The following is a 22131-nucleotide window of genomic DNA, read 5'->3' as shown; positions in this document are numbered from 1 at the left end:
GAACTTGTTAGGAATAGGAATAAAGGTGGCTCTTGCTATGCTTTAGCAAAGAGATTGGCAGCATTTTGCCCCTGCCCTAGAAATCTGTGGAACTTTGAACTTGAGAGAGATTGTTTGGGGTATCTTGCAGAAGAAATTTCTAAGCAACAAAGCATTCCACAGTGATGGAGCATAAAAGTTTGAAAAATTTGCAGCCTGATGATGCAGTAGAAAAGACAAACCCATTTTCTGGGGAGAAATTCAATCCAGCTACAGAAATTTATATAAGTAACAAGGAGCCAAATGTTAGTCACCAAGATAATGGGGAAAATGTGTCCAGGGCATGTTAGAGACCTTCGCAGCAGCCCCTCCCATTGCAGGCCTGGAGGCCTAGGAGGGAAAAATGCTTTCGTGGCCTGGGTCCAGGGCCCCCCTGCAGTGTTCAGCCTGGGACTTGGTGCCCTGTGTCCCAACCACTCCAACTAAAAGAGGCCAAAGTACAGCTTGGGCTATAGCTTCAGAGGGTGCAAGCCCCCAGCCTCTGTTCTGTGGGTGCACAGAAGACAAAAATTGAGGTTTGGGAACGTCCACCTAGATTTCAGAGGATGTATGGAAATGCCTGGATGTCCAGGTGGAGGTGTGCTGCAGAGGCAGAGCCCTCATAGAGAACCTCTGCTAGGGCAGTGAGGAAAAGAAATGTGGGGCAGGAGCCCCAACACAGTCACCACTGGGGCACTGCCTAGTGGAGCTGTGAGAAGAGGGCCACTGTCCTCCATATCCCAAAATGCTGGATCCACTGACAGCTTGCACCGTGCACCTGGAAAAGCCACAGGCACTCAATGCCAGCCCATGAAAATAGCCAGGAGCAGGGCTGTACCCTGCAAAGCTATGGGGGTGAGCTGCCCAAGGCTGTGGGAGCCTGCCTTTTGAATCAGGGTGACCTAAATGTGAGACACAGAACCAAAGGAGTACATTTGGAACTTTCAGTTTTAATGACTGCCCTATTGGATTTCAGACTTGCATGGGGCCTGTAGCCCCTTTGTTTTGGCCAATTTCTCCCATTTGGAATGAGTGTATTTACCCAATGCCTGTACCCCTATTGTATCTAGGAGGGAACTAACTTGCTTTTGATTTTACAGGCTCATAAACGGAAGGGATTTTCCTTGTCTCAGATGAGACTTTGGACTTGGACTTTTGGGTTAAGGCTGGAATGAGCTAACACTTTGGGGGACTGTTGGAAAGGCATGATTCTGTTTTTAAATATGAGGACATGAGATTTGGGTGGAAACATATGGTTTGGCTCTGTGTCCCCACCCAAATCTCATCTTGAATTGTAGTATATTGTTTGTAAAAAATTCCTGCCTATCCAGAGATTTTTTTTTAAACACCTATACTTTCTTCAATTTTCTCTTACAATTTAATTTTTTACATTTAACTTTTTAATACTTCTTGTAGACTAAAAGTTATTTTGGTGCATTGTGTGAACCAAAAATCAAAGTAGTTTTATTTTTTTCTGAAAATATCTATTCATTGTTTCAATTAATTGATTGTTTATATTAAGGATATAGGAGGATCTGAAATTATGGAATTGTGGGCAATTTTTGCCTTACATTTCATGTAAGGCAAAATAATCCCCATGTGTCATGGGAGGGACCCAGTAGGAAGTGATTGGATCATGGGGGCAGGTTCCCCCATGCTGTTCTCATGATAGTGAGTAAGTTTTCATGAGATCTGATGGTTTTATAAGCATCTGGCATTTCCCCTTCTGGCACCTCTCCCTCCTGCCGCCTTGTGAAAAAGGTGCCTTGCTTCCCCTTCACCTTCCACCATGATTGTAAGTTTCCAGAGGCCTCTCCAGCCATGTGGAACTGTGAGTCAATTAAACCTCTTTCCTTTATAAATTATGCAGTCTCAGGCAGTTCTTTATACCAGCAGGAGAATGGACTAATACAGACCCTAAATAGCCAAAGCAGTCCTGAGCAAAAAGAACAAAGCTGGAGGCATGATGCTACTTTATTTCAAACTATACTACAAAGCTGTAGTAACCAAAACAGCATGGTACTGGCATAAAGACAGAAACATATGCCAGTGGAACACAACAGAGAACCCAGAAATGAATCCACACATTTAGAGCCAACTCATTTTTGACAAAGTGCCAAGAATATGCATTGGTGAAAGAATAGTCTCTTCAATAAATGATATTGGGAAAACTGGATATCCACATGCAGAAGAATGAAACTAAACCCCTATCTCTCACTATATACAAAAATCAAATCAAAATGGATTAGAGACTTAAATATAAAACCTGAAAGTATGAAGCTACTGGAAGAAAACATTGGGGAAATGCTCCAGGACGTTGGTCTGGGAAATATTTTATGGCCTGGGAAATATCAAAAGCACAGGCAACTAAAGCAAAAGTAGACAAATGGGATTATATCAAGCTATAAAGCTTCCACACAACAAAGGAATCAATTAACAAAGTGAAGGGACAACCTATAGGATGGGATGAAATATTTGCAAACTATACAACTGAGAGGATATTAATAACCAGAATATATAAGGAACTCAAGTCAATGTATTTTTAAATTGTATGTTTCAAAATAGCTAGAAGAGAAGATTGGGAATGTTCACAACACAAATAAATGACAAATGGTTGAAGTGATTGATATTCCAATTACCCTTATTTGATTATTACACATTGTATTAATGTATCAAAATATCACATGTATCCCCAAAACATGTACAATTATCGTGTATCAATTTAAAAATACATCATGATAGGCACCTCTCACGTTGACTGTACTGTCCTGATTATTGCTGGTGGTGTTAACAAATTTGAAGCTAGTATCTTTAAGAATGGGCAGATCCATGAGCATGCCCTTCTGATTTACACACTGGAAGTGAAACAACTAATTGTTGGTGTTAAAAAATGGATTTCACTGAACTATGCCATCGCCAACAGAGCTATGTGGAAATCAATAGGGAAGTCAGCCCTAGATTAAGAATATTGGCTACAACCCCAACACAGTAGTATTTATGCCAATTTCTGGTTGGAATGCTGACAACTTGCTAACATGCCTTGGTTAAAGGGTGGAAAGTCACCTGTAGAGATGGCAATACCAGTGGAACACACCGCTTGAAGCTCTGGATTATATAATGCCACCAGCTCGTCCAACTGACAAGGCTTGTGCCTACCTCTCCAAGAAGTCTACAAAATTGGTAGTATTGGTATTGTCTTTGTGGGCCTAGCAGTGACTGGTGCTCTCAAACCCAGCATGATTGGTCGGCTTTGCTCCAGTTAACATTACAACTGAAATAAAGTCTGTTGAATTGCACCATGAAGCTTTAAGTGAAGCTCTTCTTGGGGACAGTGTGGGCTTCAGTGTCAAGAATGTGTCTGTCAAAGATGTTTATCATGGCAATATGGCTTGTGACAGCGAAAATGACTCGCTGACGGAAGCAGCTGGCTTCACTGCTCAAGTGATTATCCTGAACCATCCAGGCCAAATCAGTGCTGGCTCTCCACCTCTGTTGGATTGTCACACAGCTCACATTGCTTGCAGGTTTGCTGAGCTGAAGGTGATTGATTTCCTTCTGATTAGAAGCTAGAAGATGACCCCCATCATGATTTTTATTGCTATGGTTTCTTTCTAATTTAGTCTTGAGGTCTCTCCCTTGAGAATGGTCATAAGCCAAGATAGCCACTTTCTAGGAGAGTCCTGACCAGGGGGAAAGTTAAGTTTAAGTGTGTCAGCTTGGTGAGACACAATGAAGAAGTAAAAACAAAATAAATAGTGGAATAGAATACTAACAAGTACCTAGAAATAAGTCTAGCTAAAAATTTGCAAAATGTCTATGGAAAAAAAAACTATGGAAATTTACTGAGAAACTTTAAAGAGTACCTAAATAACTTTGAAGATATACCACGTACGTGAATTGGAAAACATGATATTTGAAAATGTCGGTTATTCCCAAACTGATTTATAGATTCAGTGCAACCTCAATGAAAATCCCAAGACTTTCCTTTTGTAGAGCTCAACAAGCTGATTCTAAAATTAATATGAAAATGTAAAGGTTTACGAATAGCCAAATCCTTCTTGAAGAGAAAGATGAGAGTAATTGTTGTATAATATATTGAGACTTATTTTAAAACTATAATAATTAAAACAATGTAGCAGTTGGTATAGGGATAATCAAACAGGTAAATGAAATAGAATAGAAAATCCAAAACTAGTCTAACGCATATAGACACTTGATTTATGACAAAGGTGTCACAGAAGTAGTTTCAATAAAAGATGCTGGAAAATGTTGGTATCTATATAGATAAAACATTACATTGGATTCCTAACTCCCACCATACACAAAAATCCATTCACGTTGCATTACTAGTCTAAAAGTGAAATATAAAATCATAAACATTTTAGAAAGAAAAAGTAAAAGAATATATTAATAACCACAGGGTAGGGAAAGAAAAAGAATTGACATCAAGATACAAAAAGCACTAGCCAATAAGGATTTTTTTTATAAGTTCCACACATTAAAATCACAAACTTATGCTCATCAAAAGATAACATAAAAACAATGAAAAGATTAGCCACAGAATGGTAAATGTTTGCAATACATAACACAAAGGACACACAAAGGAAACTTATATAATAGATTTTAACAGGCTTCTCTGTGTCCTCCTTCTCCAGCAATCAAGGATATATAAAAAAGCATATCAAGGATATATAGGGCACTCTTTTGATTCAACAAGAAAACAGCAGATTATCCAAGAGAAAACTTGGCAGAAAAAAACTTGGATAGGTGCTCCACAAAAGAGGACATCCAAATGACTGCTACTCATAAGAAAAGATGCTCAACCTCATAGAACATCTAAAAATGTAAAAACACAGTCAATACCAGGTATTTGTAATACTTTGGAGCAAATGGAACTCTCATACATTGCTAATGAAAATGGAAAATGGTCCAGCTGCTTTGGAAAACAGTGTGGCAATACCTACCAAAGCCAAACACATGCATACCTAGTAATTCCACCCTTATATATGTGCCCGACAATGCACATATATGTTCACCAAAAGATATGCACCAGAAGGTTATAGCAGGCCCATTTGAAAGTGCCAAAGATTATAACGACTCGAATATCCGTGATTAGGGTATATTCATATACAACAGTAGGAATGAACAAACTATAGCTACATATGATAATATAGATGAATCTCACAACCAGAATGCTAAGTGAAAGAAGAAACAAAAGAATATATGTAGTATGTTTTATTTACACACTTCAAAACAGGCAAAACTAAACTATATTTTTAAAGGATGTATACATAACTGGTAAAATTATGAAGAAAAGCAAATAAATGATTATCATAAAGATCAGAATAGTGGTTACCTTCAGTGGAAAGGGAGAAAGTATGATTGAAAAGGGACATCCAGTGAGTCTTGTGGGTTGTTGGCAATGTTACTGATCTGGGTGATGATTGCATTTATGTACCAAAGGCATTTGTGTTTTATGCACTTTATTGTATATGTTTTAGTTCACAATTCTTTTAGTTCACAATTTTAATAGGGCTTTAAAAAGTAAAAAGAAAAGAGATCCAAGGGCTTGACCATGGGACTCTCTTATATTTGGAGTATGTTCATAAACTCTACATTCATTCAACATTCGACAAATATTTTTTGAGCACCTACTTTGTGCCAAGCACTGTTACAGGTGCTGGGAATACAACAGGGGACAAAATAGACAAAACCCCAGCTTTCATGGAACTTACATACTAATAAAGCTTGGCAAGAGTATTTCAAGGAAGATGAAGTGGTTAACTATGCAAAATGCTTCTCAGGCACCTAGGAAAATGAGGATGTGAGGCATTTCTACCCACTTGGTACATAAAATTATTGCTTTTCCTCTGCTTTTTTTTCTCCAGGGCTCAGAGAGGCAGTGTCCCTCAGTTCAAGAAAGTTGTTTTCCAGGAATTTACTGATGGCTCCTTTACTCAGCCCTTATACCGTGGAGAACTAAATGAACATTTGGGACTCCTGGGGCCATATATAAGAGCAGAAGTTGAAGATAATATCATGGTGAGTTAAGGACAATGGAATTACAAGAAAATTAATTTTATATATTTATTTTTTTGCTGACTATAATGTATTCCCACTTTTGGAAATTTTTAAAGTATAGAAAAATAATTCCATAATTATTTTTCCTATGCATTTTTCTCCTTACGTATTCAAATTATACCATACAGAATTCTGATTCTTGTTTTTTTACTAAATATCACGTCATAAACATTTCTTACATCATTAAAAACACTTCCTATGTATGTTTTTAAAATACTGCATAATAGTCTATTATATGAATTTATGGAACCATAGTTTATGTAACCATCTGTTTTGAACAATCTTTTAGACAGTTTCTTTTTTCACTATATAAATAACGCTGTAATCACAACAGTTTTTCTAAGATGAAATTCCAGAAGTGCAATGTATTTGAGCATCTTAAGAGTTTTTCTTATTAATTATTTGGTAATGTCCTTTGCACATTTGTCTTTCATGGAGGAAGTGCTTCTCTTATTAATTATGTTACCTTATATATTAGATAGTAAACCACTGAACAGTTTAATGAGAAGTACTTTTTCAAGTTTTTGTTTTCTCTTAATTTTATAAATGATGGTTTTTGAAATAAAACAGGTTTTAATTTTTAGGTAGTAACCCATCAATCTTTACTTTTTGACACTTTCATTGCTTTTATGTTTATAAAAATTCCTGCCTATCCAGAGATTTTTTTAAAAACACCTATACTTTCTTCAGTTTTTCTCTTACAGTTTAATTCTTTACATTTAACTTTTTAATACTTCCTGTAGACTAAAAGTTATTTTGGTGCATTGTGTGAACCAAAGATCAAAGTAGTTTTATTTTTTCTGAAAATATCTATTCATTGTTTCAATTAATTGATTGTTTATATTAAGGATGTAGAAGGATCTAAAATTATGGAATTGTGGGCAATTTTTGCCTTACATTTTATTTTACTTTCCATATATTCTATGATAAATATGTATAATTTTTAATCTGGAAAGTAAGCCTTTTTTAAAAGATAATATGCATTCATTCTAGAATTTGTCATGAAGAACCTTAACTTACATATCAACTCCTGGCGTTATGGTCTCTTATAACCCCTGCGGTAACATTTTCCCTTTTACTCTGGAATTGCTTTTAAGTGTTTAGGAATTTTCTCCTTTGCAACTTTGAGTTCATGCCTTAAATTTAGAATACAAAACCTCCTCAGGATTAGGTTTGGGTTCTAACAGCATCCGTCTTCTGTACCACTTCTTCCAGGGTATTAAAAACTTTGATAAAGACTAAAAGACAGGTATTTCTTTTAGGGATGTAAACCCTAAGGACCTTAAGACCCTAGAAGATTATTCTTGTTTTTTTTTGTCGTTATTGTTCTGCAGGTAACTTTCAAAAATCAGGCCTCTCGTCCCTATTCCTTCTATTCTAGCCTTATTTCTTATGAGGAAGATCAGAGGCAAGGAGCAGAACTTAGAAAAAACTTTGTCAAGCCTAATGAAACCAAAACTTACTTTTGGAAAGTGCAACATCATATGGCGCCCACTAAAGATGAGTTTGACTGCAAAGCCTGGGCTTATTTCTCTGATGTTGACCTGGTAAGCAGGTGTCTATTGTGCTGACCACTTTTTGGTTTAAAAGAAATGGTCTTTGTGTGCTAAGAATTTTGGTATTTATCCTACGTGCAATGAGAAGCTTTAAATAGGAGAGTTGATCATTATATTTGTGTTTTAGAAATGTCATTCTGGAATCTACTGAAGAGGATGGATTATATTTTTGGAAGATGGGAGGCAGGTTGGAGTGGCATAAAAATTGATGAGAAATCCACTCTAGTTCATAGGTGAGAGAGCTTATACTCACAGGATTGATGTCTTCCCTCCCTAGGAAAAAGATGTGCACTCAGGCCTGATTGGACCCCTTCTGGTCTGCCACACTAACACACTGAACCCTGCTCATGGGAGACAAGTGACAGTACAGGAATTTGCTCTGTTTTTCACTATCTTTGATGAGACCAAAAGCTGGTACTTCACTGAAAACATGGAAAGAAACTGCAGGGCTCCCTGCAATATCCAGATGGAAGATCCCACTTTTAAAGAGAATTATCGCTTCCATGGTAATATATTCCACATCCAAACATTATCACTGTGAAATGCAGATTGCACTTTGACAAATGAGACTTGATCCAGGGACTTGAACATTGTATTTATTTATAGTATATCTGTGGGAGTTGAATCCTCATAGATGTCAGTTTTTTTGGTGGAGTGGAGAGAAAGAAACTTATATAATAGATTTTAACAGGCTTCTCTGTGTCCTTCTCCAGCAATCAATGGCTACATAATGGATACACTACCTGGCTTAGTAATGGCTCAGGATCAAAGGATTCGATGGTATCTGCTCAGCATGGGCAGCAATGAAAACATCCATTCTATTCATTTCAGTGGACATGTGTTCACTGTACGAAAAAAAGAGGAGTATAAAATGGCAGTGTACAATCTCTATCCAGGTATGAGCTTGTTTGTGCTCTTTCTTCTACCTACTCTATTTGTTGAGTACTTACTTTAAGTGGTCTAGGCACTGGGAACACAATCAGTGAACAAAGCAGACAAGCTCCATGCTCTCAAGTAATACTTTTTCAAATGCTTTTTAAACCATTTGTTCAAAGCAAATGAACAAGATAATTTCAGATATAGAAAAATTGCTAAAAAGGAAATAGAACAGAATAAATGGATAATTAATGTCACAGTACTTTCCTAGGGAAAAGGAATTTATTCCTTTATCATTTACCATCTCAAATCCCATAGGGCACCAGTAGTCATCCAAAGAGTGATTTGTTTATGTATGTAACCGGTATATTGATTAAGCACTACTCATAATGGTGATCACAACACAATTTTATTTTGGTTCTCCACTGTCCCTTTAAAATAGGTTTGGCCAGGTGCGGTGGCTCACACTTGTAATCCCAGCGCTTTGGGAGGCCAAGGTTGGAGGATTGCTTGAGGCCAGGAGTTCAAGACCAGCCTGGGTGACAAAGTGAGACCCCCCGTCTCTACAAAAAATAATTAGCCAGACAAGCCTGGATAACAGAGCAAGACCTTGTCTCTAAAAAAAAAAGAAAAAATCCAGTTTAATAGTGGGGGTAAACTTTCCTTATTTCTTCGTAAAAATTCTGATAAGCCCTGTCACTTTTCTGCTCACCCTTAAGTAATAAACAGGACTAAAGTCACTTTATATCACAAATATAGTTCAAATCAGAAATTACAGTGTCCATCCCAAGATATTAATGAAAATTCTGAACTTGATTTAACTTCAATCTCCCCTCCTCCAACTTGAGCCTGCATCAGGCTGGAAGTCTGCACTGGAAAAGGGAGACATGGTTGAGTCCTCTGTTTCTGTACCCTGTGATGATCGTGCTTCCCCACAACCCCTTTATAGCTGCTGTTTTGAACTCCAACATGGATAGGTTAAAGGTGAGGGGATAAGATAGTTCTTACCTATTTAGAGCTGGCACCATTGTTGTAAACTAGCTTAACACTGTTGTGCCTGGCAGTACTTAAAGTTGACTCTTTCTCCTGCAGGGCACTTTCAGGGAACTCTTTAGAGACTCCCTTACGTGACTGTCATGAAATCCCCTTGACATGGTTTCTTCCACCTTTATTCTGGGTGGTCACTTTTGACTCATTTCTCAGCCCTCAGTGTTCACCTGCAGCTTCTTGTTGCTGGGGTAACTTTACCCTTGTAGGCAGCCCTAGTGGACTGGATCCAGAGGGAACTCATCCTGACTTATCTGTTTCACAGAGTCCACATCTGGCCAATGGGAAACACGCCTTTTGCTCAGAAAGACCCTGGGAATGTAGGTCAATCATAATGCAGTAGCATTCTCCTGTCCCCACCATCAAAGAATTCAGTCACCCTGTTTCTCATCTCCTGGGAGGAGGGGAGTGGTCAGAACTCAATCTCCACGACCCCCAACTATAAGGGTCACATACTGAGCACTTTGCGTTTGAGGGGTCCAAAAGCAGTGGAACTACCAAATTTGGTAGGTCTACTCTGATATTTCACATAAACCAATGTATCTCATGCTCATTTTTTAGTGAAAAGAAGTAATTTCTGTTCCTTTTGGTTTTTATAAGGTGTTTTTGAGACAGTGGAAATGTTACCATCCAAAGCTGGAATTTGGCGGGTGGAATGCCTTATTGGCGAGCACCTGCATGCTGGGATGAGCACACTTTTTCTGGTGTACAGCAACAGTGAGTAGCAATGTGGGCAGAGGTTCCCTACCTACTCAGCGTACTTCTTTACAGCTTTCCTCCTTTCTGGAATGGTTGCTTGTGTCAGGAAATAAATACAAGCTTATATCATTATCAAATTTAAAACGAATATTGCCGGTAGAAATCATCAGAGTTCTCAGAGGAAGGCAGATATACTTGAAGCTTTGAACACTTTGTACCTGAAGCTCTAAATAATTGACCAAAAAAAAAAAAACCACCTCATTTTCACAACTTGGTAAAGCTCGAAGATCTCCAGTAGCAGATTTTGGAATTTAATGTTGATTTAGTTACCAGATAACTTAGAAATATTACTTGGAAGAGTTTGGAGATTTAATCCTAAACAAGAGAGTCACTGGTCTATTTGTGTATGGACCCCAGTTTCTTCAGCTGTAAAATGTGAATCATTCTAGCACCTGTTAGGATTAATTAAATGAACTAATACAGTAAAACATTTAGTACAGTTCTTGGCACATTTAAACACTAAAAAATATTAGCATTTGTTGACGTTCTCCCATTTTCATTGACTTACACTTGAGAAGCTGAATTTTGTGCACTTCTAGTTACTGTGTTCCACCTGTTTCATTTCAGAGTGTCAGACTCCCCTGGGAATGGCTTCTGGACGCATTCGAGATTTTCAGATTACAGCTTCAGGACAATATGGTAAATACTATTATTTTTGCTCCAAGAACCTGGGCTGATTATATCTTTTTTTAATAACCTGTTGGAGAATCTCAGATAACGAATCCATCTCCATGCTTCTATTAGTTCTATTCCATAAGTGCCTCTCAAATACATCTCCTCCTCTCCATTTCCCACTGTGGCCATCTTAACTCAGGTCACCATCATTTCTTACCTGGGCAATGACACTGCCTCCTTAAATATCCTCCCTACCTTCAGTATTTCTTCCTTGAGTCAATTCTTTTCACTGTAGCAGGAAGCTATACTTTCCTATGAGCAGTAATGGTAAAGTTTGACTAGGGTCTATAGAGAATTCTCAAAAATTGTTTTAGAGCACTACTGCCCACAGGCTAAATGCAGCACACTGCCTGTTTTAGTATGGCATGTGAGCTATGAACAGATTTTCCATTTTTAAATAACTGACAAAAAGACAAAGACTATTTCATGACATGTGAAATTATAAAATTCAAATTTCAGCATCCATAATAAAGTCTTATTTTGGAACACAGCCACGTTCATTAATTTACTTATCATCTATGGCTACAGCAGCAGTAACATAGTTGCAACAGAGACCATATAATATGCAAAGCCTAAGTGATTTACTATCTGGCCCTTTACAGAAAAAGTTTGCCAACCTATGTTGTTGTGGGGTAAAAAAATTCTCTTGAAAAAGAGGCTTAAGAGTTTTACACCAAAATAGTAACATTTTTCACTAGGTGGACGGGTTACATTTTAAAATTTCTTTTGTTTGTATTTTTACTTATTTTTATTTTTACTTTTCATTTTCTGATTTTTCTACAATGAACATACATTGTATAATAAATAATAGGCGGGGCACGTTGGCTCACGCCTCCCAGCACTTTGCAAGGCTGAGGCAAGCAGATCACCTGAGGTCAGGAGTTCAAGACCAGCCTGGCCAACATGGTGAAACTCCGTCTCTACTAAAAATACAAAAATTAGTCGGGCATAGTGGTGCACGATGGTAGTCCCAGCTACCCAGGAGACTGAGGCAGGAGAATTGCTTGAACTCAGGAGGTGGAGGTTGCAGTGGGCCAAGATCACGCCATTGCACTCCAGCCTGGGTGACAGAGCAAGACTCCATCTCAAAAAAAGAAAAGAAAAGAAAAAATAATATTATTATTTGGTAGTGTTGGTAACAAATTGCAGTATCAGCTAATTAGAGGTGCTAACAATTAACAAAATTGTAAATTTTAGAAAATGAAACGGACAAGGATAAGCAATATCCTTAGATAGTAATTGATACTGGTATGCCATAAAGCCTTTATGTTTTTCTCTATTTTCACCACAGCTTAGATTAACCTTTCTCAACACAATAATTTTATTCTCAAGTGTCTAGGACTAACCCAGCTGAATTTAATCTCTGTTTCTTTACTTGGGCAAAGGACAGTGGGCCCCAAAGCTGGCCAGACTTCATTATTCCGGATCAATCAATGCCTGGAGCACCAAGGAGCCCTTTTCTTGGATCAAGGTTAGAAAATGTAATCAGTGATGGGAAATGTATCACATTCGATCAATTGCATTACTTATTCCTCTTGTAAGCTCAAAGGATTCTATGAATATGAGAAAACTAAAGAACAGAATGCCTTATGATTTGTACAAAAGCAGTCATGAACAAAGAGATATGGTGATAGAATTGAGTATACTGATATGTCCTATTTCTGTATTTTAGTCCTTCTACTGGGATTAGAACATCTGAATATTTTCTATAATATTGAACTCGTCATCTCTCAAGACAGTATATGTTGTTATTAGATGCTTCCAACTGCCCACATGTCCTTAAGTACTCCAATCCCCTTTATTTTAACATAAAACAAATGGTTCAAAAATGCAAACCACATGTGTAATTTTACATTTTCTTTTTTTATTATTATACTTTAGGTTTTAGGGTACATGTGCACAATGTGCAGGCTTGTTACATATGTATCCATGTGCCATGTTGGTGTGCTGCACCCATTAACTCGTCATTTAGCATTAGGTATATCTCCTAATGCTGTCCCTCCCCCGTCCCCCCACCCCACAACAGTCCCCGGAGTGTGATGTTCCCCTTCCTGTGTCCATGAGTTCTCATTGTTCAGTTCCCACCTATGAGTGAGAACATGCGGTGTTTGGTTTTTTGTCCTTGCGATAGTTTACTGAGAATGATGTTTTCCAGTTTCATCCATGTCCCTACAAAGGACATGAACTCATCATTTTTTATGGCTGCATAGTATTCCATGGTATATATGTGCCACATTTTCTTAATCCAGTCTATCGTTGTTGGACATTTGGGTTGGTTCCAAGTCTTTGCTATTGTGAATAGTGCCACAATAAACATACGTGTGCATGTGTCTTGATAGCAGCATGATTTATAGTCCTTTGGGTATATACCCAGTAATGGGATGGCTGGGTCAAATGGTATTTCTAGTTCTAGATCCCTGAGGAATCACCCATCAAAAAGTGGGCAAAGGACATGAACAGACACTTCTCAAAAGAAGACATTTATGCAGCCAAAAAACACATGAAAAAATGCTCTTCATCACTGGCCATCAGAGAAATGCAAATCAAAACCACAATGAGATACCATCTCACACCAGTAATTTTACATTTTCTAGTGGCCACGTTTTCAAAAATGTGAAATTCACTTTAATAATACATTTTATTTAACTCAACATATCTGAAAATACTATCATTTCAACATATGATCAATCAGGCCCCTTCAAAGGCAGACAGATGGAAACTCTTGGGTCTCTTCCATGCCTCACAAAAGCTGAGGGCAGCTTGGAAGTGCCTACTCAGCCTCTCCACCTAAACATAAGGCTAGATGCCTTCTAGAAGCCCAAACAGGAAATGGAGAAAACATTTTGGTTTCCATCTTTGCAAATAGCATGTCTATTAATGCCACAGCATTGTTTTGTAGACACTGCCAATTTTGACTCAATCTGAGCTGCTGTTTACTAATCCCTAAGTATTTTTTGTTTGTTTGTGCTCCTGCCAAACAACATGTTATGTTCTTCACCTTGTATTTCTATGGTTATTTTCAACTTTAAATGTATCCTTATATAGAGAACATGTTTATCTATTTGGCCACCCTGTGTCCGTCTGTGCTATTTAATTTTTTGTAATAACATTCTCCTTTGGGAGGGGGGAATTATATCTTCCTCACTAGATACAACCTGATAAGACTAGTAAATAGAGTGTCCTGTCTGTGCCTAGCCAATGAACCCTGAACAATATACCCTGTTGTTTCCACTTACTAGATTTGGCCCATTGTTTCAGCTTGCCGATCTTCAGTGTCCCAAAGTATTTCCTAGTTTTTCCAGTTACTGATTTGATCAGTAAACTTTGTAATACTGCAGCAAAGTCATGATCAAAATATTGAAGTAGACAAGACTTCCTTAGTATGTGCACAATACAAATCAAGCTGTTAAGTCCTCACTACAACCTTGTGAGGTAGACGTTACTATCATCTTCATTTCAGATAATGAAATTGAAGCATAGAGAGGTTATTTTGGCCCAAGTCACACGGCTAATAAGTGACTGAGCCAAAATTCAAATTCTGATAGTTGGGCTCCAGAACCCTAATTGGTAATCATTGTACTACACTGTTTCCGGAATGCTCCCTTTAAGTTGATAACCATCTATTAACTGTCACTGTTTACTTGTGGTAATTAAACCAGTTACAAATCCACCTAGTTATGTTATCATCTACCACTATTAAATCGCCTTATCTTCAAGGTGGTTTTTGCCATCTGTCTTACTAAGGTCCAGCTAGACTTTTTATAGATCTTGTAACTTTATAAAATAAACCATGGAGATGGAGTTGAAAGGGGGTGCTGACAAGGAAGGGAGTTGGAGAAGGCATCTATTCTCATGAGAAGGCCTGAAGAGTGCACAACAGCCTGGCCCCAAGACACAAGAGCACTGGGCTGGCTTGAGGAGCACCAGGTGACTAAGACCAGGCAATGCACAGGGGGAAGTCAGCAGGCCCCATGGAGATACGCAGCTGCAGTGTTTGTACTTTTATACAATGAAACTCATTACAACCTTGCTTACTTCCTAATAGAGAGATGTGTCTTGTGGTTACACTGAAACACCTGGCTGGGCCCATAGGTGAAGCTGTTGAGTCTGTAATTGCCAAACTGCTCCCAGGTGCCAATTACAATGTAGAAGAGGCACAAGAAGATGAAGTAGATAAGCCTGGCAGTTTGTCAAGCATTCATCAGTTGTCAAGCATTTGTCAGTTGCAGAATGTAGGTAGGCTGCCAAGGCTTTATTGTAGCCTGGTTCTATTGCGGCTTTATTCTAGCAAGGCTGCTAGAAAATACAATAATCGCTGGTCCAAGAAAGAACTCTTATACTCTATCTATATGAAGAAACAGTAAAAGTCAATTCAGTAGAAGTCATGATTTTTGTGCCTGGTGCTTTCACTTTTTTATGCCACAATACCAAGAGGTTAAAATGAAGTGTCTTTGATTGGGAATACCATCTAATCTGGGAAAAGACAGTGCTGCAACTTCTGAAGACCTTGACACTCTGTCCTGTTACCCTGCTTCATTTTTCTCCTGCACTTATCACTACTTGATGCTATAAACAAATAAAAACATGTGATATAAGGTCTATTTCCCCTACTCAACTGTTGTGGGCAGCAAGCCACCCAGGCGCTGACGCAAGAGACCGAGGACACGAGCTGTTCCAGTATAATAAAATATAAAACAAGAATAGTCATACCAGATATAGATCTTAGATATGATTGTATATGAATATCATTAATCATTAGTTGGTAGTAATTACTCTTTATCCCAATATTATAATAATCCCCGCTCTATAATCATAACCTAGGAAAAACCAGGCCATACACAGATAGGAGCTGAGGGGACATAGTGAGGTGTGACCAGAAGACAGGAGTGCGAGGCTTCTGTTATGCCCGGACAGGGCCACCAGAGGGCTCCTTGGTCTAGCGGTGACGCCAGCGTCTGGGAAGACGCCCATTGCCAGGCGGACCGTGGTCTAGCGGTAGCAAAAGGTGTCAAGGAACAACACCTGCTACTTAGCAGACCGGGAAATGGAGTCTCCTTTTCCCTGGGGGAGTTTAGAGAAGACTCTGCTCCTCCACCTCTTGTGGAGGGCCTGACACCAGTCAGGCTTTCCCGCAGTTATCCGGAGGCCTAACCGTCTCCCTATGATGCTGTGCTTCAATGGTCACGCTCTTAGTCCACCTTCGTGTTCCATCCTGTACACCTGGCTCTGCCTTCTAGATAGCAGTAGTAAATTAGTGAAAGTACTAAAAGTCTCTGATATGTAGAAATAATGGCGTGAGCTGTCTTTCTCTTTGTCTTCTCTCTCTCTCTCTGCCTCAGCTGCCAGGCAGGGAAGGGCCCCCTGTCCAGTGGACATGTGACCCACGTGACCTTACCTATCATTGGAGAAGACTCACATTCTTTACCCTGCCCCTTTTGCTTTGTATCCAATAAATAACAGTGCAGCCAGACATTCGGGGCCACTACCGGTCTCCGCGCATCAGTGGTAGTGGTCCCCCGGGCCCAGCTGCCTTTTCTTTTATCTCTTTGTCTTGTGTCTTTATTTCTACACTCTCTCGTCGCTGCACACAGGGAGAGACCCACCGACCCTGTGGGGCTGGTCCCTACAAACTGTAAGTTCCATGAGGGCAGGGCTTTGTTTCTTGTTTACTACTCTATTCCCTGTACCTAAAACAGTGCTTGGCACATAGCAAGTGCTAAAAAATGTTCTTTGAATGAGTGTATGAATGGAACTTACAGTCAGCTGAAGGAGACAGTTATTAAGCATGAGAGTCATGACCAGTCCAATTTGTGTGTGTCAGGCATTTGTGAAAACATGCTAAATTTGACTTGCTTGTTAGGACAGTAACTGATACTTCTAATGTTCTTGCAGTCCGTGACCTCTTCTTTAAGAAGTGTCCATTCTGTACTACTTTCCCATTATTCACTCATTCATTCCAAAGCATTTGCTATAAAGCAGTATTATACCAGATACCATATTAGGTGCTGGGGCTAGAGAGAATATAAAAGCTAACAGCAATTGAGTGTTTAGTATGCGCCAGGCACTGAACTCAGCACATTACATGTATTAACTCTTTAACCCTTATGGCAGCCCTTTGAGATAAAAACTAATATTATCTTCACTTTACAGATAAATTGAGACACAGAAAGTTAGGTGACTCAAATGGGTTCATTGCCTTAAGGATCTCAGTCTAATAAGGAAAGCAGAAAAGCAAAGCAACCTTATAATATGGTGCAATAATGTGCTATAATGAAGTTATATACAAAGTGAAGTAGAAGCGTAGAAGAAGCAGCACTAAATTTGTCTGGGTGAGTCAGAGAAGGCTAACCAGAAAAAATAGTTTCTGAACTAACACTTGAAGGAGGTGCAGCAGTTCATCACTGACAGTGATGTTGGGGTGGGTCTGGTTTCGGGAGAGGGGAGGAAATTGGCTTTGGTCTGAGGCTGAGGTGTGGGCAAAGCATTAGCTTATGTGGGTCCATTAGCTTATGTGAGTCCACAAAAGGTGCGTGTGTGTTTGTGTGCATGTGTGTGTGTGTGTGTGTGTGTGTATGAAATGGGGGCTCAATGATTTGGTAGTGGTTTTGTTTGTCAAGAAGCAGGCTGGGAACTCAATAAGCATCTTTCTATTCGTTTCTACTGTGTATCCCACAGCTTCACACACACATGCACATTTCAACATTGGTGACTGCTTCACTTGCACATCTAAGGTAATGATGGACACATCTGTAGCAATGTAGATTCTTCCTAAGCTAATAATTAGTTTCAGGAGGTAGCACATACATTTAAAAATAGGTTAAAATGAAGTTTTATTTTAATTGGTAGGTGGATCTGTTGGCACCAATGATTATTCACGGCATCAAGACCCAGGGTGCCCGTCAGAAGTTCTCCAGCCTCTACATCTCTCAGTTTATCATCATGTATAGTCTTGATGGGCAGAAGTGGCAGACTTATCGAGGAAATTCCACTGGAACCTTAATGGTATGTAATTAGTCATTTAAAGGGAATGCTTGAATACTTTAAAGAATTTTGGCAGATTTCAGATATTGGACAAACACTCTTAGCTTCTACAAACTTAACTCCAAAAAATAATTTTTCACTTATGAGCAATAGGAGTTATTACGGACATATCAACAAAAATGTAGTAGTGTCAAGGCTCATAGATGATAGAAACGAAGAGATGCTGTATTGACAGAAATATGTGATTCAGGACTATGTGGATTGATGATTGTGAGCTTGCTTATGGATATCTAGGTTTGAGGTTATAGTAGGACAATCAGGTTGAAATGTCCAGCAGGCAGTAGGCGAAAGACAAGTTTAGGGGGCAAAACCATGGATGGAGATGAAGATTCATGACTTCCACATAAAAGGATGGGTGAAACTTTGGGAATTGCTGAATTCTCTAGAGGTGAGCTCAAGACCCTTAAAGGCTTAAAACCTCAGCGTTATTGTCTACTCTTCCCTCATTTTTATGCCCACAAATCTGGTCAATCCTTTATTTGTAATGCCTCTCACATCTCTTTCTGCTGTTTCCATTTATACCGCTGTTGCCACAGCCCAGGGTCCCATTACCTCACACTTATCTATTGTATTACATTCCTAACTAGTCTTCCCCCGTTTCTAACCTGTTCTCCAATAAAAGCTGCACATCATTTTCAGGATAATCATCAGTTGCCTACCTAAAACTTTTCAATGTCTTCCCATTGTCTTCAGAATAAAGTTCAAAGTCTTCAAATGACCCCAAGCAAGATAACTTTTGTTTGCCCCTTTAGATCCATTTTCCTGCTTCTCTACCCTGCTTCTTGTTCTGTGAGGTGAACTTGTGTAGAATACAACAACAGGCTACCTTGTCCTCCAGCTTTTGGTTGGATTTCACCAACAGGGAGCACTGGCAAAAGATTGGCATATTTATTCTTCTGACTTTCTCCTTGTAGAGGAGTTCACTGTATCTCCCCACTTAAGGTCACTGCTTCCCTCAGAGTGGCTTTTTCTACCTGTACTAGTTACTATTGCTGTGTACCAAGCCACTTCAAAACTTAGTGTCATAACAATGACCATTATGTTTTGCTCACAGATTCTGTAGATCAAGACTTTGGGACACAGTGGGGATGGGTGGTTTCTGGAGCCTCAGTTAGGATTAACAGCTGGGTGCTGGAATCATCTGGAAGTTCCTTCTTTTGCTTTTCTGGTGGTTGGTACTGACTGTCAGCTAGGACAGAATCTGGGGCTGTTGAAAGATGTAACTTTACATGGATTTTCCCTGAGGCCTGGGCTTCCTTACAGCATGTTTCAAGGTAGTTGGACTTCTTTTTGTGGGGGGAGGGACGGTGGGAGGAGGACAGAGTCTCACTCTGTTGCCCAGGCTGGAGTGCACTGGTGTGATCTCGGCTCACTGCAACCTCTGCCTCCCGGGTTCAAGTGATTCTCCTGCCTCAGCCTCCTGAGTAGCTGGGACTACAGGCTCATGCCACCACGCCCAGCTAATTTTTGTATTTTTAGTAGAGACAGGGTTTTGCCATGTTGACCAGGCTGGTCTTGAACTCCTGACCTCAGGTGATCCGCCCACCTCAGCCTCCCAAAGTGCTGGGATTATAGGCGTAAGCTACCACATCCAGCCTGTAGTTGCACTTCTTACACGTCATTTTAGGGCCTCCAAGTGTGAGTGTTACAGTTAACAAGGTGAAGACTACATAACCTTTTCTGACCAAGTCTTCTAAGTTATGTAGCATCACTTTTGTCAACAAAAAGTGTTGAACTCCATAAAATAGTTGAAGAGATTTATTCTGAGCCAAATATGAGTGAGTATGGCCCATGACACAGCCCTCAGGAGGTCCTGAGAACATGTGCCCAAGATGGACAGGGCACAGCTTGGTTTTATACATTTTAGAGAGGCTTGAGACATCAATCAAATACATTTAAGAAATACACTGATTTGGTCCAGAAAGGCGGGACAACTCAACCTGGGGGCTTCTGGGCTACAGGTGAATTTAAACATTTTCTGGTTGACAATTGGTTGAGTTTGTCTGAAGACCTGGGATTGATAGAAAGGGAATGTTCAGGTTAAGATAAACATTGTGGAGACCAAAGTTCTTCTGAAGTCTTATAGTGGCTCCCCTTAGAGACAATAGATGACAAATGTTTTGTATTCAGATCTTAGTTAATCTCTTTAGGATTGGGAGAGGCTGGGAGAAAAAGATCTAGCTATGTTAATAGAGATTCTTTACAGATGCAAATTTCCCCCCACAAAGAACAGCTTTGCAGGGCCATTTCAAAACATGGCAAAGAAACATGTTTTGGGGTAAAATATTTTGATTTTCTTCCTTGTCTCACAGTGTTATGCCAGAGTCAGGTTGGAAAGAAAATCATGACATATAAGGTTAAATAAAACCCATCTGATGAGAATTTATGATTTGTAGGGCATGACTCCCCAGACCGCTTAGATAGGAATTTGGGCAAGATAAAAAAAAATCAGAGTTTAGTCCTCACTTTCAATACATTCTATTGGTTATAAGCAAATCACATATCCACCCAGATTCAAGGGGAAGAGACATACACCCTAATTTTTAATGGGAGAAATGTTAAATAATTGGTGGTCATTTTTTAAAGCCACTACAATAGTCTATCCAATTCTCTCTTTCAGGATGTTTCTCTCTTCTGATCCTTTCAGGTTTAGGGATTGTCAACAAACAAAAAGTTAAACCCTGTAAAATACTTGAAGAGATTTATTGTGAGCCAAATATGAGAGACCAATGGCCTGTGACACAGCCGTCAGGAGATCCTGAGAACATGTGCTCAAGGTGGTCTGGCTACAACTTGGTTTTACCAAGTAAATGGAGTTTTACTCCATTCCTGGGAAAACTTTCGTCAGTCATAGTGTGTTAGTCATTTAAAACTTAGCTGGATCCAATTTGCCAACATTTTATTTATAATTTCTGTATCTATATTCATGAATGAAATGGGTTGAACGTTTTCAGTAGCTCTACTTATCAGGTTTTGGCATGAGGGTTATATTAAACTTGAAAATAAAGTGGGAAAGCTTCCATTTTTTTCCATGAAACTATCGCTCTAGAATAGCTTATTTAATGTAGGAATCCAGTATTTAATGAGAGTAAATGAAAAAGCCATGTGAGCCATGTGCTTTATTTAGTGAGAGATACTAGGCTATATTTTCCAATCCTTATATGATTATTGCTATTCTCATTTGTATTGCCTTGAGTTAATGTCTGCAAATGTGCACATTAGACTCATATATCCCTTCCTGTGCCATACAGCTATATCTGCATACATACATATATGTCTTTTCTCCTTTTTTCCCTTCTGTATCAAGAGTTGGCAAGTGTTTGTCTATTCTATTAATTTTTCAAAGAATCAGGTCAGTTTTAAACCCAAACATGGTTTTGAAAGAGCTGTTTCTAGTTCATCAATCTCTGTTCAAAACTTTAAAAATTCTATTTTCCTTTCTTTTGGTTTGTTTCCTACAATCTGGAGGTGAATGCTTAGTTCACTTATTCTTCAATCTTTGTCTTTTAACGATAAGGATAAATTACTTATAGTTATTAACTACTCTCATGAGGTTCATTCCTTGAACAGTCACTGAGCAACTACTATGTTCTGGGTTCTAATTCAGGGGTGGGCAAACTATAGCCCCAGAATTCGGCCCATAGCCTGCTTTTGTACGGACTGTGAGTTAAGAATAGTTTTTACACGTTTAAAGGATTGCAAAGACAAACATACAAAGAAACAAAGAAGACTGTGCAACAGATACCATCTGTGGTCTGTAAAGACTAACACATTTCTATCCGGCCCTTGACAGAAAGAGTCTGTGGGATGCTGGTCTCCTCTAACGGTGGTAGAGATGCCTACACGGTTAACATTAATCCTTGGCACCAGAATCCTCAGCACCTAGGAACCAGATCTTGCCTAATACACTAATTTCAGTCTTGACCACCTTCCTCCGGCGTAGCGGTTCTCAAACGTCTTTGTCTTTGTACTATTCACGTATAAAATATTCTTTCATAAGCAACATTTCTCCTTTTGGGAGTACCTCATAATGGGGAGAAGGGGAACCCCAACAGCCTTTAAGGGTTCACTGCTTCGC

The 22131-nt window shown here is 39.1% G+C and overlaps 1 protein-coding gene across 2 annotated transcripts in view; it reads left to right on the top strand.

Annotated features, from left to right (window-relative positions):
- F8 (coagulation factor VIII) overlaps window positions 1–22131 on the top strand; it is a 218037-nt gene that overhangs the window by 148605 nt on the left and 47301 nt on the right. For both annotated transcript variants that reach the window (XM_063634645.1, XM_055269168.2), the window contains 8 exons: window positions 5907–6060; window positions 7434–7646; window positions 7933–8161; window positions 8369–8551; window positions 10179–10295; window positions 10905–10976; window positions 12398–12483; window positions 17859–18014. In XM_063634645.1, coding sequence (XP_063490715.1) covers window positions 5907–6060; window positions 7434–7646; window positions 7933–8161; window positions 8369–8551; window positions 10179–10295; window positions 10905–10976; window positions 12398–12483; window positions 17859–18014 — 1210 coding nt within the window. The remainder of the gene's footprint in view (window positions 1–5906; window positions 6061–7433; window positions 7647–7932; window positions 8162–8368; window positions 8552–10178; window positions 10296–10904; window positions 10977–12397; window positions 12484–17858; window positions 18015–22131) is intronic.

This window comes from Symphalangus syndactylus, chromosome X, assembly GCF_028878055.3.
Source record: "Symphalangus syndactylus isolate Jambi chromosome X, NHGRI_mSymSyn1-v2.1_pri, whole genome shotgun sequence".
Lineage (NCBI taxonomy): Eukaryota > Metazoa > Chordata > Mammalia > Primates > Hylobatidae > Symphalangus > Symphalangus syndactylus.
The sequence above is the reverse complement of the archived record's forward strand: the minus strand, read 5'-3'. Positions and strand labels throughout refer to the sequence as shown.